General features: G+C 42.5%; 1 protein-coding gene across 9 annotated transcripts in view; it reads left to right on the top strand.

The window, feature by feature from the left end:
* The window catches only part of frmd4a (FERM domain containing 4A), a 99,240-nt gene that overhangs the window by 54,349 nt on the left and 27,116 nt on the right, over positions 1-17,775 (top strand). For 8 of the 9 annotated variants that reach the window (XM_085461628.1, XM_085461629.1, XM_085461626.1 and 5 more), the window contains exons 2-4: positions 10,240-10,305; positions 15,568-15,662; positions 17,306-17,398. In XM_085461628.1, the coding sequence (XP_085317754.1) occupies positions 10,240-10,305; positions 15,568-15,662; positions 17,306-17,398 (254 nt within the window). Of the gene's footprint in view, positions 1-7,520; positions 7,893-10,239; positions 10,306-15,567; positions 15,663-17,305; positions 17,399-17,775 lie in introns of those variants that run through there. The other variant, XM_085461631.1, reaches the window with a different exon arrangement.

Here is a 17,775-nt window from a genome sequence, read left to right as displayed (position 1 = left end):
CCATCGTTGGTGCGTGAAAAAGACTGTCTGATTTTAAATAACTTTGCCAGGCATCAGTTACCATGTTGGAGACTATTTGGATGTTGAACATGTTTGCAGTATCTAGTCAGTGTTTTATTGGGCCAAGGCTGAGAGGCCTGCTCGATAAAGCTGGCGGGTATCCCTTTAAATCCTCTCAGTGTGTCTGAATCGTGGCCAGAACGGACATGATATAAGGTTTTTGGAGGTGGTCCTCTTCCAGCGAATGAAGAGATTGGTTTAAATGCGACATTAGTGTTGGGGATGTAAGAGCTTATAATGTTTTAAGTTCAAAGGTTAGGGCCACGGTATAGAATGGTAATCCCAGAGGATTACTACGAGAATCTGGTAAATATCTGGGGAAATCCCTCTCAGGGACTCTCAGATCCTCTGTTTGTACGGATATTATACCCTCTAACAGTGAGTCCACATGTGTTTACTGAAAAGAGGTTTAGAGTTTTGCATGCGTATTAAACTGGAGAGATGAGAGAAATATCAACATTTGCCTGAGCCAAAACATTCAGATCTGACAAGTTAGTGTATCGCCCCAAACAGTAACTATCTGCTGGGGTGGTCCACCAAGACCGCTATGCATTTCTGAGGTTTTTGCCTGTTTGCATTTGCAGTTAGCAGGAACACTTACATGAAGTATTGTTGCTACATGGTTGGCATAGCAACAACTAGACCACATTCACAACAAGCCGGAAGGTGCCATGATTGGATCTTTTGTGATAATAATAGACTTGGGAAAAAAAAGACATGTAGCTGAAAGCACCCAAATGTGCTATTTTAAGTTATATAATGTAACATTACAAGTGATTATTTTCTTTTTGCATTGTTAAGTATACAATGATTCACTAACAAGAGGCAGAGGCTCCTGGAGCCTTTGATGAAATTAGAATTCGACTAATGAATCATTTGTGCAGCATGTTACCAGTCTGTGGACAAGGGTAGCTTTCATTAAGCCATGATTGTTGTGGTTTTTTATCATCTTATTATTAATGTTAGTTAATCTTCTTCATTTTCTCTCTAAATAGCTTCACTGTGTCTGAATGTCTCAAGCAGCTGAGTAGGAATTCTAGCAGTTATTATATATGCAGTTGTAAGCACCACACAAATCAACACATGTACAACTACATGTGTACAGTAAGCACTATGTCTATGCTGAAGGAGGAGCTAACGAAAGACCTCAAAAAATGTTTCCAAGAACTTTGATGGTTCCTAGTTCCTCTAATGCCGACAAACAAAAAGTAGAGACTACCTTGAAAATTTGTAAGGCATGAAATGGTTCCTCCAGTCCAAAGTAGCTAATTGTGCCCCTGAATGAGAGTGAATGCATATACATCCACAGCTTAGATTTTAGGAATGGTAAGCTTTGTTGAGGTTCTATACCACAGCCGTTTTTTTTAATCAGGTGCTTTCAAAAGAAAGAAAAGGCTTTCCAAACCTTCAGACTGAGAATTTCCTTGAGGGAAAGTGGACAAATGGATAACCTTCAATATCTTTACTGTGACGGGATTCCCTTTGGACGACAGGAATTGCACCCACATCCATATATATTTATATATTTATACACTACACACACCTGTGCACAGACCACACACAAATGCCTAAGGGCTCTCCCTGCAGATGAGCTGGGTCATTTTTCACTACCCTGCCTCAGAGGAATCAAGTGTGTCATAATGGAGCTTAGTCACAATGAACCAAAGTTATGGATTGATAAATCCCAGCTATAGAGCACAGTTCAAACTGACTACACAGGCTGCAGGACGGGACTTGTGGAGGGGCCGATAACTCTTTTTCATTCCCCTTTTTTTCATTATAATACCTCAAAATAGATCCTGAAGCAAGATGAAGAAATGTCCTAGGCTGCACCCTGTTCAGCCCATAACTTCATAGCTTTCAGCTTCTTCTATATGTTGTGTCGATTTCTCTGCCTGGCTCATCTCTCATGTATTCTCCTTTTTTCTCCAATCTGTCTTCCTTAACCCTTTTCAGCCTTTTCCCTTGCCAATTCCCTGTGAACGCGAGCTGGAATAGTGAAGGTGCAGATGTGTGAAATTATGAGTACATAGTGGCTTGGTAGAGCAAAGGGTTCACTTGTCTTTTTCATCAGGCATCATGACACTGTCATCAGTTGCACTGAATCACTTGAAGCCTTTATTGCGTGCCTTTTTGCTGTACACTTGTACACCACAGTCATACCTATTTTTGTTACAATGTCTGACCATTGTGTGACATTGCCTCCTCCTTTAAGTGCCCTACATTTCTGGCACAGGACTGAGTGACAGACAAGAGTAGATCTCCTAGAACGTTGCCATGGCAACTTTTGTTTGCATCTTACTTTGGCAAGCACGGAGCAGTGAGGCCGGTCAAACATTTATGTGCACGCGAGAGTATGTGTGCGTGTGTGCACTTGACACTGCAGGATGTTTCCATGCACTCAGCTAAAGAAGTGGGTGGTTTGAAAATCTCTGAAGTATCATGAGGATGGAAGCTCACCAAGCTCCTGTAAAGCCAGTGCTTTGAATGGTGTTGTTCTTTGGCTGTTTCCCTAATTAGCCTAGAGGGTCTTTGGACCTGGAGGACACACACACACACACACACACACACACACACACACACACACACACACACACCAGGCAAAATCAGCAAGGCACAGAGAGGATTTAGGCACCTTTTGCCCCAAAATCTCCCCTGCTGTTTCTGGTCTCAGGGTACATGTTTAATAGGCTAGTAGAATACATTAGGACACAAACACACGCACACACACACACACACACAAATAGAACTTGCAGACAGCACTGTTTAATATTCAGCTTGCTAAATGATTAGTGTGTTTGGTATTCCATCTTGTCACAGGGCAGGGAATAGAGGCCACATGGGTTCAACTGCTCTGCAGCACTCAGTGCCCTTGAGTTTACGCCACGAGGGCACACACAAACATGCGGGGTTTTCCTTTTTTTTTGGTTTTTGCTTATGGGACACCAAACAAAAGCCAAAGAAAGCAAAGATAAAAAGAGCTCTACAAGGAAGGCTCATTGATCAGCAAAATTCAGTGGGTTGTACACACAGATGCAAACACACACACTGTATACAAAGGATACTGTGCAGAACCGCACACTCCTCTCTACGTCACACTGTCCTTCTGAGTGCAGTGCCAGCAGTATCAGTGAACACAGGGTCGCTTGGGTCTATAGTGATTTCTCATTGTCTAAATTATAGATGAAGAGAGGAGGTGTAGGGGTAAAAGATCCTTCCCCTGTGAACACTGACAGTCCACATCCTCTCAGATCATCCCCCGCAATCACTGAGACTGTGTTTCATTGAGAAGACATGACATCACTCGTACCTATTTGTCCTGAACTTCTGTACTCTTCTTTCAGGTTGCTGGCACTCTCAGTACATCTATAGACAGACAGATAGACTGTACGGTCCATTCCAATAAACCTGACAGGGAAAAGTCATCTAAAAGAGAAGACATGAAAAGACTCATGAACTGGGGGAGCCACCTTTAGAAAGTGGATTAAGCCCTTTTGGCACTTTCTGTACATCTCATTTTCATAAACAAAAAAAATTCGAACTGAATAATCAAAGCAGCCTGCGGCCATTCCCTCCTATACTTGACGCACTGTGGCGCTGTATCACCGCATTGTGCTTGTTTGCTTGGATGTAATCATAGGAGACTGTGGTGTTGTTTTAGAGTTTTAAATATAACTGCTGGTTCTGTGAGTGAGCCGCCCATGCACACGTGTACGTCTGTGAGGCCAAAATTTTGTTCAACCACAAAGTGCAGTTGAAACAAATGTATATAAAGGATTTACAAAACCCAAAAAAAGGAAATGGAAGAACTGAGACAAACAGAAGGATGATACGGGCTTGAAACAAAGAGGAGGAGGAGCTAATTAAGCATAAAGAGATAAGTCCACACAACTGACTGTTACAGGAACAACATAGGTGTGCAAGGATTGGGGAGGGAGGGGGTGGGGGTTAAGAAAGGACTTCATTATTTTGGGATTAGGCAATGTGACCTTTCAGTGTGTAATCTGCAAAGAATAAAAAGAAAAATTTCATGAGGAATCAAGCGGAACAAGGTGAAGTTTAATGTTATGACTGCAAGGCATGTTCAGATTAACTCTACCAGCACAAAAAAAACTATTGCTGTGTCTTCATGTGTTATTTTTGTTTCTCTTATCCACACAATCTTTTTAAGAAGCACAAACCACTGGCTCACATTGTGCATATTTTTTAGAGACCCTTTGATGACACTTTGATCTGTCGATGAATGTACATTTTTCTTGAGTGCGTGCGTGTGTGTGTAGCAGAAATGCTTTCTGGCAGTTTTCACCATGAAGCAAGAAAAGGCAAAAGTCTTATCTTTTCAGTTCGTTTGGAATCGAGGTTCCTAAGGGTGCAAATGGCAGCGAGGTTGAACTTAAGATGTGAAGGCAGAGGTGGATTGGTGTGACTTCAACACAACAAAAGTTTGGATCTTGCAAAAATCTTTTATACAGCATTATTCCCAATGTCTTTACTGTTCCCGCTAAAAGTGCCCGTGTGGGTTTTGAAATTCATAAGCGTCTCCGTCTGTCAGTTTTAGTCAGAGTTGTGATTCTATATTAAAATGAGGGGGGGATGGGTTTTTTTTGTTTTTCTTGTTTTTTTTGTTTTTTTTAGTGGAAGTCTGGGAATGGAGCTTTGTAGTAAAATAAGAACAAAGCTGCGTTGGCTTCAAAAATATCCCCAGTTTGTTTGAAGTGCCAGTATGTTTCTGATTTTAAAAAACGCCCTAACTGGAACCACATTTCAGTCCCAAAGTCACTCACGGGCAGTGAGGGTGGAGCTCACAGACACACACAATAACACGCACGCACGCTCCCATATACACACTTGTACAAACAAAACAGATCTCGACGGTCAGTCTTTTCTCCAGACATTCCTGGCTGCCTTTCCTTGACCCTCCCTGCTCCATCTCACTCTGCCACTCTGTGAAACACTAGTTTGAGGGGGAAGACAGGATTTGGCCCTGCTATTATTTTTCCATCAGGTCTTTAATAACCTACTGGACTGAACTGAAACTGTATTCCCAATGTTTTATTTTTCTTCTGCATTGTAATCTAATCTACACCATACGTAGATGCTGTTGCGTTCAAACTGCAGACAAGTCGTAAAGCCTGCTGAGATGTAATGATCTCAGCATCATAAATCATCATCGGAGTGCTTGTGTCACAGCACGCTTGCTCTCAAAGTGACGTGTTTAAGAGTGTCTGTTTATTTTGTCTCTATAAATATGTGGGAGAAGCAGACAACGGTAGACGGAGCAAGACAGAGTGTGTGTGTGTGTGTGTGTGTGTGTGTATGTGTGTGTGTCAGTCTTAATTGCCTACCACATCATCCCACAGTTAGGGTTGAGGAGATTCTCCATCTTGCTTCAATTAACCGTTCAGCGGTGTTTATATTGGGTTCCACCAACATAGCTTACCTTTCCCAACACAGACCAACAGCTGTGTTTCCCTGTCTGACCCTAAAACCCCACTCTAGCCTGTTAAACCCACCTCAGCCATTCAGATCTTTACCCTTTGGATCGGTACTCTGCAGAAAAATACTTAATCAGCACCTCATTATTACAGCCACACCCCAGCCCAGAATAGAAGCAAACTGGCTCCATAACAAGGCTCGGTCAGGGTCCAGAAATGTTACACCTACAAGTGTTTCTCACTTTGTAGTTCTTGGCAATACTGTCTGTAGGTCATGGAGAGGTTAGCATGTATGGGAAGATAAGGGCCATGGACACTGGATAGGGTGGCTCAGTAAATCACAGTTGCCTGTTATTGTTCCTTCCTGCCTTGCTTCCCTTCTTCCCTCCTTTTTATTTATGTTTTTTTTTTTTGTGGTTCAGCTTCATCCATGCAAGGCAAGGCAAGGCAAGGCAAGGCAAGTTTATTTGTATAGCACAATTCAACAACAAGGTGATTCAAAGTGCTTTACAGAGACATGCCATGCAGGAGGAATCATTCATAGACTCATGCAGTGTAAGTGTTCAGGATCCTGCTTCTAGTCTCCTCTGTCCCCCTTCTTTCACTCTCCCTGGCACTGTTAAACAACAGGACTCTTATCACAGCAAATTGAGGAAGCTACCAATAAACGGAGATGTGAATTTGACCGGAGAAAAAGAATGAAGGGACGGCTGTATGTATTCATGCCAAAGAAAGAGTCATCTGGAGATGTTTAAGTTGGACAGGCCAGTTTCCGGTGTCTGGAGCAGGCCAAAAATATCCAGAAACAGAAAAATCCGGCAGAAGGGAAAAGGATACACCTCCTCGTTTCTCATGTGACCCTCTACATTTAGCAAACTAAGCTGAATTTTGGGGTTGCAGCATACACCGTGGTTGCAAGAAAGCTTTTCAAGCCAAGCTTATAAAATGTAATTGCATCTTGATATTGCTAAATGTTTGGGAAGAGAGCATTTCAATGAATCACATATGGCACAACTGCATTTCACTCAAATAAACAGAATGACACCGAGTACACAAGGTGTGCCACATATGCATACCTGCTTTGCATGGGTGCTCACACTGTTTTCATAACACGGGGACTGCTTCTTGTTGTAAAAGGCAGAATAGCTGAATCATTCAAACTTTTTATAAGCACCCTCCACTGCACATCTTAGTATCTATTTATGGATCCACAAACCAGACTGATTTTGTTATGTTAACAGCTTGCGGTTTTAACGGCTGCTGTTCCAGCCGTGCAAGGTGAACACAAGTGCCCAATTTAGGTCATACAAAAAAAAAGAGAGAGTCAGTGCAACGGCTGCAGTGGACTGAAGGGCCAGGATTCATTCAAGCAAGCCAAACCTGTGAGCAAGATTTGTGTTTGAAAGCGCAGACAGGAAGCTACAAGCTGTAGGGAGAGGCAGAGAGAGGGAGCGCAAACCAAGGGTCTAGACAGAAACCTCTGCTTGTTTGCTTTTTAGCAGGGTATAACCAGCATTTGAAGGTTTGTGCAGCTCTGTCACAATACACTTGTTACATGATGATTTAAAGGTGATCACTCATATTAGGTAATCTCAACTCCTCCTGCCCCTGCACAGCGGATTTCTTAAAGTAGGCAGACTTTACGTTGTTATGTATCAGTACCGTCCTGCAGACACAGATGTTTGGGTGCAGACACACACACACACACACTCACACATCAGGAAAGAGAGAGAGGTCTGCAGTTTCTCATGGCTGCGAGCTGCCGCTGCAGAAAATTCCCCCTCATCTCCTCCTCTCCCCGCCCCCACATCTTGCCTCCATTATTCCCGTGTTTTCGAAGCAACTCCGGTGACAGCGAGAAGCAAAGCTGGCGAAGTGAAGGCAGACTGGAGCACAGTCAGCCGCTTCTTCCGGCCGTCCCCCTCGGTTGCCGACCGATGGTACGGTCTCCCGCGTTCCGCACGTTCACACGCCGTTTGTGCACGGTGCCGGTAGGGAAAGGTGTGGGGAGGGGGTGGGCGGGGGTTGGTCGTCCAGGACTAGCACCGTGGAGCTGAGTGCTTTCCACAAGGAGGGATGAGAGAGAAGCCTCGCTTGAAAAACGCTCCACGGTCGCCGTTAATTAGCGCCTATTTATTTTTTTGCTTGAACGGCGAAGACGTGAGAAGACGGGATTATACGGCCAGCTCGCAACTAACGTTAACTAATGGTCACAAACATGGATGCTGATGTGCCTCATCCTCTAGGCCGGACAGAAAAGCGGGTGTTTTTTGAGGATTTTCTGGCTGCAACACAACTCATTTCTTTCTGGGATTAAAATTTTTTATTATTATTTTTGTTTTTTCTCTCCTTCTTGGAGCCGGCTTCTGTGAGTGGCAGTGAGCATTTATTTGCAAGGTACTAACTAATGATAACCTTACTGCGGTCGCTTATACTGACCAAGCATCACTGTCAACTCTCTCTCTCTCTCTCTCTCTCTCTCTCTGTGTGTGTGTGTGTGTGTGTGTGTGTGTGTGTGTGTGTGTAATTGTGCTGTCAGCCCCAGCGAAGAAATAATGAAACACTGTGAACATGGCTGCTTCAGACAGCACTGTAGTGGTATATGTCTCACTTTCATCTCTGGTCTTTAAATATCAGCGTTTCTTGGTGGTGAGTCAGGCTTGAGGATGCATGTTAACCAATTGAGACCTGACCACTAATGGGGTCAGAAATGTTGCTTTGTTGAATGCATCATGAATCACACAACAGGATAAGGTGATGCAGCCAGCAGCACATGTGCCTTTGGCCACTGTTTCTCTCAGAAGAGCTGCATTGTAAAGAAGAAACATTTTGTAACAATGTATATTATTTAGCTCATGGTGCAGCTAGATTGTGTTATATTGAAAATTCCTCATTTTCTACTTTTGTCAGCCTTCTTTACTGATAACAACCTTGTAATAGAGACTTATTACATTTATTTTCATGCAGTTTTGTGGCCAAAACCCATCTGTTTGTGCCAGATTGGGCTGCTTAGTTTTTGTTCCTCAGGGCAGTGATTTGTTACCTTGACATTAAGACTTGCACTATTCCCATGTGCCTCAAGCTGAGTCCCAGTGACAGCGTGCATGCCACATTACAGTTTGAAGTGTTCTGCAGACAGGATACTTTAAATGTTTGATTATTATACTCTAGTTTTTTGCTGAGTAATTGAGCAAAAATATGTGGATTAATGCGATGTTATGCCTTTACAGCAACCTTAGTTGCGCTTGACATCTCTGAGTTGTTGTACAGCTCACATCTGGTTGCATCTGCACCACTAAACCTACCACTAAGCAGCTATGGTAGTAATTAAAATCACTGTGTACAGTATAAACACATAGTGTTTTCAGAGATATAATGTAACTCCAGGACAGGAGGATGGGGGATAAAAACAAAGGGCAAGGATGGAAAATGTAAGGGTTTGTGTGTCACTTGACTGTGTGCACAGGTGCACCCAATCTAAACCCTCAAACCACAGGGGATCAGTGGCGAGGGGGAGGGTAAGCTGAACCCTGCAAAGACACTAGAAGCCACACACGCCCACCAGTAATGATTTGGGGAAGTTCACACTGGGATGAGTGCTGCGGTACTTCTTTCCCTCACTTTTTCTGGTATCATCGTCTCTTTGCTAAAGTCTCACCCCGATGCAAGCTGGCACAAATGGTGAGAAAGTAGGCTAACTTTGTTAAGGAGACACCCTTACCAAATTACAATAGCCTCAGGAGGCCAATATGATCCTCTTGATAGAGTTACAAACCAGTTATACTTGTGTTCAGATTAATAGCATCTGTTTTTTGAGAGGAGTTTTGGACAATGGTGATGTTTCCCCCGTCTCTTTATTCCCCCCCCCCCCAAATACACACACCATCCTCCAACCTCTCTAGTCCCCATCTCCCTGATTTGAGGGAAGCGTGGGTGGAGCCAAAGGGTGTTTGTGTTCCTCAGGGTCCCTGCTTCCTGTGAAATCGTGGAGGATCTCCACATGTGCTGAAAAACATACGTACACCCAAAAATGCAGAACACTTGAGACCCAGCCTCTTCACATGGCTTTAAATGTCCGGCAGTGTTTATGCAGTGAATGTTAAAGGCCTGGTCCTGGATTTGTTTGTATTTGAGTAGCAAATGTTAGGGCAGGTTTGCAGAGACGGCTTGGCTTTGTCTGCCGTGTAAAATATTTGGTCTAACACGTGTTTTCCCACAGTTGACTGTTTCATCATTGCACCTGCTTCACTGTTTACGCCTGACCTTGGCAGACGGATATTATTCATTCTTTTGGAGCTCTATTCAGCAAACCTGGTATCAGCAAAACAGACAAACACTCCAGTGAACACTGTCAGCAGGCAGCTTCCCTCACTTTGGTCACTAGTCCTCTGATGGATAGTGGATTTCCTGCTCAAGGAGGAATGTTAAAAATGTCCGTGAGGAACAGAGCAAGGCCCATTGTGTGTATTTAGATCAGCTAACCTTGTTATGGCTCGAGCTAACACACATGCAAACTCCAAGCCTGTCATGCAGGGTATTGCTTACATACTGTACTTATTGATGAGAGGCACAATGATGTTTTTCAATTTGAGCAAAATATATGAGTCATTTGGAAATGTACCAAATTTTTGTTGCATGAGTTGTAACAATGTAGTTCTGTAGAATAGTGGGATACAGGTGTATGTTTGGATGAGCTGTTATAAACAAGTATATTAAGAAACATGCATTTTTTTCTATTTCTCAGATGACAGAGGGCCGGCGATGTCAGGTCCATCTGCTGGACGACAGGAAGCTGGAGCTCCTCGTTCAGGTGAGCGTGTCTTCCTCCTGACCTCTAGTTCTTTCTTTCCTTTCTCCCCTCTCACTTTACAGACTATCAGTTCCTTACAGCTAGGGAGAAGTGATGTCTGCAGTCCCAAGTGACTTCCATTATTGCTGACGAAGGGAAATTTGGTCAGGAGTAGGTGACGCTGCGCTTTCTTGATGCTTTCCCTGATCTCTCTCATACACATGCATAAAAGCGCACATAGGTTGCGCTCGCAGCACTGATTTGCAGTGCCTGTTTAAACTCTGAATCCTGACATACAGTTCCACTCGATCGAGTCCTGAATGGAAACCTTTGCTTCAATTACCCTGGCTCTGCTTTTAGCCTTTAGTTCTCCCAGCAAGCCTCTCTGTAGTAATGAATAAAAACAGCACCATCCTAAAAAAAACTGCCTCTCTTTCATTTACGTTTTTACCATTACCTTTTTCAGCTTTCAGCTGCAACTCTCCTCTGGTCTGCTTTCTTTTCTATACCAAAGGTCTTCATTGATTGCTAATGATATTGACTTTTGCCATTCTTTTTATTTTCTTTTGGCTTGGCTAGATACACTGAAATGGATTCATTAGGAGCTCCTTACACTCTTCCTAACCTCCCATAGTTCCCTTTGGTCTGACCATTACTCGATTCCTCTGAAACAGAGAAAGACAAAAGAAAGTAATTGCCCTGGAACAGGAGAAGAACAGCAGGCAGAGAATAGAACGATTGACGCAGAAGCTCGGGAGGTTGAGAAGGAGAGAGAAAAATGAGATGAGGGCTAAGGAATGAAAAGGAGATGACACTAAAGGGAGAGAGAGGAGAAAATGGAGAGGAGAGCCAAGGATAGGTCTGCTGACTTTCTGATTTGATTACTCTGCCAGAACTGATCCTCCCTTTCAAATTGGTACTTCTTTTTCTGCTCCTCTTCCTTAGTCACTCTGTCTGTCTCTCCACTCTTGGCTCCTCATGTCTTCTTTTCTCATTCAACAGCTGGCTAGCTTTTTACCTGTCTTTCCATTGCTTTATCTCAATTTACAAATACAAATGTTTCAGCTCTATCTTGCATCCATCCACCCTCTCTATTGCTCTTCTCGTTTCTTTCAGTACATAAAAATAAAATAAAAAGACAACTTGGGGCTTTAACATAAATATTTCTTAATGTAGTGCTTATGTGAAGAGTTTTGTTGGTATATTCGGATAAGGAGTGAGTGATAAAAATTGGCTGTGTTAACCGCGTTTGTGAGAAGAAACAAGACTGGCAAAAAGGTCAGAAAAGTGGATGTCATTAACAAACTTTTGTCACATAAATCAGGAAACTGCTGGCTTTCTTTCTCTCTCAGTCCCTGTCCTTGCCTCCATCCGTTAGGCGGATGTTCTGCAGGTCATTGAGTTGTTAGTGGGACCACAGAGAATCACAGTGTTATTCTTAAGTTTTCCACTGAACTAAAAAGCAGTCCAGTCCTCCGCTTGTTTGCAAAAAAAAAAAAAAAAAGATTTGGATGTTCACATTTCAAAAACAGTCTAAACCAGTGTGTTTATTTATAATTTGTGTTTATTTATAAGTCTCCCCTGATCGTAAAACAGCGCCATTGTCAGGTCTGTCCCATTGAGGTTTTCATGAAACTTGTTGTAAGCATGCCAGGTACACAAGCCAGTTACCATCTGAAGAAAGGCTCCTACTCCTGTCAGTGAGTTGTAACATTGACCAGCTGTTTAATCCCAGAAGAGTCATTTAGCCTTGTCTACTTCCTCCAGTCTGATAGCGTGCCCTCTGTGGTTTGCTTGTGGAGCAATGCCTCATTGGCAGGGAGCAATGTACCAGAGGGACAGCGCGCTTATTAACCAGGTTGTAAAGATGTAAAGCTAACTACCAAACACACCTCTCGGTGAAATTGTATATCAGTACAGAAGCTATTACTTACGTAGCCTAGACTGTTGCGAGGCTAAAGGGTAAATAAGGTTCAGTTGTGTAACAGTGTTGCTTTTCTACATCACTGAGTCCTTTTACATAATATGAAGGGGAAGTTCAGTAAACTTTAAGTCCGTATGCAAAGCAAAAAATATAAGAAGAGGTTATTGTGCAGGGAAAAATCATAATAATGCAGCATGTGTCTCCAAAAAGCCTTAACCTTAGACAGCCTTAGAGGGGATAGGCTGCAACTAATAAATCAGTTGGCAACTCATAAATCTGAGCAACTCTGAAGGCAGCAAAGACCTTACTGGGTGTTTGCAGAGATCGGGCCATGACTTGTTTCCAGCCAGCCAAGTGTGCAACCGTTTTTTGTCACTTGTCTTTAGTGTGTCTGCTACTCGCTTACACCTCCCTGTAATTCTTATGTTGTTAATTACCTGTGCTGCTGAGGAGGCACACGCTAAATATCTATTAGCAGTAATGCTGTCTAAGCTTTCAGAGAACTGTACAGTCTGATAGATGGCTCCATAGTGTATGCGTATGTAATGTGTGTCTGCATGGTCTGTATATGTCTAGGGTGTGTTTAGTGTACCGCATCACTTACAATACTGCCTGTCTTTCTCTGTCTACATCACATTATTACACATCTGGTATCTGTAATCCCAGAAATAAGCTGCCACGCATGCTTGTGGAAATGGTGGGTTAGAGAAATGCTTCCTGTGTTGTTCTTAATCTTCAGTAATACACTCCTGATTTTTAACAGCGTATCTGGGGTTTATTTTAGCGCCCCATCATCTGCCCAACAACGTGCCAATATGTCCCTGTTACCCGCTCACTGCTTGCTACACCGTGGTGGGATGGATGTTGTTTAATTGATATTGTTGCCACAGCAGTTTGGCTGCTCTGTGGTAATGAAAGACCATCGCAGCATGTTCCCCAGACTGAACCAAAACAGGTATTACTGCTAATGCCATAAAGATACCCTCTCTTCAAAATTTCCACATATAAAATGTGTTGAGGGCTTCAAAGACTTCTAGTGTAGATCATCTAAGTTTCTGCTCTCCCATTTGGAAGAAATGACAGGGCCAATCAGACCTGTTTTGGATGGGAGTACCAATTTCAGTTGAGTCACACAGATCAGGACCAAAACAAAGAGAAAATCATCACTCTAACCTCTGCTTCTCTGCTTGTGCAATGTAAACATACAGCCGCAGAACAAAAAAATATTCAGAGACATTCCCGATCTTATCTTTGCTAAATTTGCAATTGTTCTCTCTGTAAATATGTATTTGGAAATTTTACTCTTAACTAGGGCTGCCACAAACGATTATTTTGATAGTCGACTAGTCACCGATTATTTATGCGATTAGTCGACTAATCAGATCATCATCCACTGGACGTAAAACTACAGCTTATTGCACCAGCAGCATCTGCTCTTATATAACTATCATTAGCTTACAGCTTTAAGCTTTTAAGGTGCTAACTAAAAATAAAGACAAGATGATAGTTTATTCAATTTTAATGAAATTTGCAGATTGTTTCGGTAAAGTTTAATAAACTCCTTGCTATCTAAAATATAACAGGACACCGGAGTATATTCTCCAGCATCTCACACTTCTGATAATCAGCTGTCTGCTTGACGTTTATTCAGCTGTGTAAAAACTATAACTTTAATCTCAGCCAAACCGATTTACTCAGGAACAAATAAAATACAAAAAAAAAAAAAAAAAAGCCAAACAACAACATTTTTAATTTATCTAAGTGACTCATATATATTTAACCTGAGTCGCGAAAGACAGCGGTGGGTTTGAAAACAGTTTGCCGGGAGTCCGGTGTTCTCACGGCGCTAGTGACCTAGCCCCCGGCTAGCTATCGAGCTAGTGGGTAACAAACGTCTCCGAAAACGTCGGAGCGCTTTTGAAAATATGTGGTGTCCTGATAACCTGAGCCGATATTTGAGGTTTACACAGCTACATTCTCGCCTGAAAATATGTTAAACGTTTATTTTGTGACCCAGAAAGAATAATAAGAGTAATATTAAAACTAACTAGCTACCGCCATTGTTGGAAACTAAGCTGGGCCGCGCTATGAATTCTGGGACACAGCTGCTTCTTCTTCTTCGGGGTTTAACGGCAGCTGGCATCCTTGTACATGCTGTGCTGCCATCTTCTGTTTCAGTCCGTTATTACACTCTTAAATCCTGCTATTATTCCTGCGTCTTTTGCGATCTTACAAAGCTTCAAACGACACGTCGACTATTAAATCAGTCGTCGACGATTTTGATAGTCGACGTAATCGTGACTAGTCGACAAATCGTGGCAGCCCTACTCTTAACGAGACATTTAAATAGAAATGTTTACATCTGTGAATATAGGGTTGAATCAACTTATGCGGTAACTTCACCTTCAGCTCTCTCTTTCAATTCTGATCTCTCCTGAGCCTTTATGTGTAGCAGGATCACTGTAGGCATCGTGATTATATGGGATCTAGGTCAGTGAAGATGTGGTAGTGTGTGTGTGTGTGTCTGCATGACATCACCTCCTTCCCTTTAAATAGCTCTCAGTAGCTTATGACACTGAAGTTGTAGCTATGCAGTGAGTAGATACTATAGGACATTAGGAAGAGGCTCTTAAGAGTGTGGATACTATGGCACTACAATGTCGCTGTTGTGTGTGTGGGCACGTGTAGAAAAATGGTTTCAGACAATATGTATTCCTCATGCCCTCCTCTCCTAGACAGTACAAACTCATGTGCTCCTTCTGTATGCTGGGAGTGGCCTGTATAACACGGTCTTGTGGCTGCATGCAGATGAGTGTGTATGCATGTGTGTTTGTGCGCGTAAATGTAGGCAGCGAGGCACACCCATGGTTAACCTCAGTTACTGGTGCACTTTTATTCAGGATGTGACAAACCAGCAGCATATGGCAGCATTCCCTGGACTCTTGCTTTGCTTTAAGGTGATCTGCATGCTATATAGCTCCTGTGCTAGCATCTCTCTGCAATACAGTGGTTCAGCCCATAGCCGTGACTCTGCAGTGGAGGTGTGGGTCAGGAAGGAGAGGGGAGGGGAAGGGTACCTGCACTGTCAGCAACATCCACGCACTCCATCCATCTTTCTCTTGCTCTCTCACTCTCATTTATCTCCTCCACTTTGGCCCTTTCCCTCTCCTCCCTGGTGTTTGTCAAAATGCTTAGTCATTGCGGTAACTCAACAGCCGATATAATACATTAGCATAAAGTTTTACTACATCTACTTTTCCAATTAAACTACAGTGTGGCAAACCACTTCACACACACACATGACAGCTGATTAAAACAACCTTAGCCTAATCCAAACTCGTATATCTTCCTTCCTGCAGCCCAAGCTGATGGCTAAAGACCTGCTGGACCTTGTGGCCTCTCACTTCAACCTAAAGGAGAAGGAGTACTTTGGAATTGCATACACAGATGAAACGTAAGTTAAAATAAAATATTATGTCACTCAGTCTTTAATTTAACTTAATTGTTTGGATTTTTTCAGTGCTGTAACATGAGATCACTGTAAATGACACCAGCATCAGATCTGATACACAGTTGGTAGCAGTAAAGTTATTAAAGCAACATGTGGGTCAGCAGTAGTGTAATCATAGGCAAATTTAGTATCAAAGTTCAGGTGCTGTTTGTTGTGCACATAGGCAAAGCAACAAGGATATCAGAGGGGAGTGCACGTGAACATGGCTTCTGATTTCATGGTTGGCTGAAGCCAGTGTCATGGACACTGATGTCGTGGACAGTGTGTTTGTAGATGCCAATGACAAAGATAGAAAGCCTTAAATAAATGCTATAGAGTTAGTGTCAAGGATAATGAGTAGTAGCAGGTATGGTTTCTAATTACATTTGATTGCGTTCAGTTTTGAGGTATAATTTAAAATCTTTTTCCACATGGCTACCGTTCCACAACAACCGTTTATATTTTACTCTGTGTGCCCACTAATTGGACTTTGTAGCACTAGTGAACAAAACTGATAATGGTGGACTAAATGTAAAATATATACTCATAGATTAACTTAAGTTGTAGCACAGTGTACAAAAGCACCACTTTAATAATGTGGCATTTGGTTTTGGATTGGTTTTCTCTTGAGGAATTCCCAGAGCACTTTTCCTGTTAAGGCTTAATTAACTATGAAATTGAAAAGAAAAATCTAGTTTAGCTTACATGTCTAATTTGTCTTTTTCTTGTTGTTCAGTGATTTAAAAAATAAAAAAAAACAGATTTATTTTGTCAGCAACTGTCTTTATCATTGTCGGTAAAGCAAAGAATGAAGATCTGTGAAGATCACATTTAACCGTGAAGTGAAGTGATGTGGGTGGTTATCGTTCTCTGGACTAGCAAAGATCACAAGTCTGTGTTTGCCAGTAGGCTTGCCATGAGAGCTGTGCTTGAAATGCAAACATGACATTCAAATTAGCTTTGTTGGGTTTTCTGACCTAGAAAGGCAGAAACGCCACGGCATGATAGTGATGCCAGCGATTTACATGCAGGCAAACATCGCCATGGCCGTTTTGCCTTTCTGTTTTTGTTTTATCTCATGCATCCACTGATGTCAAGCAAGACTGGCCTCTGCTCTTTGGTATTTACATGGTAGCGACTACTGCCAGTGTCTGTCCAGCGAAGCATTGTCCACTATAGAGTCTTAATTCTGTGATGTGTAGATTTGTTGCTTTTGCCTGGGGAGAGGAGACGCCTGAGCTCTGACCGCTCACTGGTCAAAGAGGCTGCGTGTTGGGGACAGGAGGCCAAGAGATTGAGAGACAAGAAACAGAAGAAGGGAGAGTTTGAGAGAGATGTTGCTCAGTTGCTCAGGAGACCATGCAGGGTAACCAGGGTGACAAGCTGTCTGTGCGGTTTTTCTCTCTGTTGGAAACAAAGAGAGAGAAACGAGAGGGGAGGGAAGAGAAGAGGGGGACAGAGGCAAGCAAAGTGTGACAAAAAAGATAAATGGGATGGCTTAAGTAGAAAGTGTTCTGTTTCATGAGATGAACCTTTGTGTACCCTAGTTTGATATTAAGACATCTCTGAATTATAGTGTTGATTGTATGGTTGTTCTTCCCCATCAGGGGCCATTTTAGTTGGCTGCAGCTGGACCGCAGGGTATTAGAACATGAATTCCCCAAGAAGTCTGGTCCCATTGTCCTCTACTTCTGTGTCAGGTGAGTCTTTCTTCTGCAAGTTAGTCCCCTCACACCAATCATTGTCTGATTGCAGATGTATGTGGGAACGAAAGAAAGAAGTCTGTACGTTCTTGAGTATACTCACACATTCATGCCATAATAGGAAGAGATTAATACGATTAGTTATGAAAAGCCCCTGTGAAATTGTTCTGATCTCATACTTCATCAGAATGCACTGCATGCAGATAGCATCGGATTCATGGCGACTGTACTCGAAACAAACAAACAAACAAAATACCAGAAACCTTTTTCCTATAAGGGTAGGGTTTGGGGAGGTGGAGAAATCAGCACTGTGCATCTTTATGTTGAAGCTGTTTGACAAAAAACACTCGCAAACTCATTTATAAAAGGTCCTT

Source organism: Copadichromis virginalis, linkage group LG7, assembly GCF_057382275.1.
Source record: "Copadichromis virginalis isolate Kocher_CV1m ecotype Utaka linkage group LG7, C_Virginalis_male_GT1.1, whole genome shotgun sequence".
Taxonomy (NCBI): Eukaryota; Metazoa; Chordata; class Actinopteri; order Cichliformes; family Cichlidae; genus Copadichromis; species Copadichromis virginalis.
The sequence above is the reverse complement of the archived record's forward strand: the minus strand, read 5'-3'. Positions and strand labels throughout refer to the sequence as shown.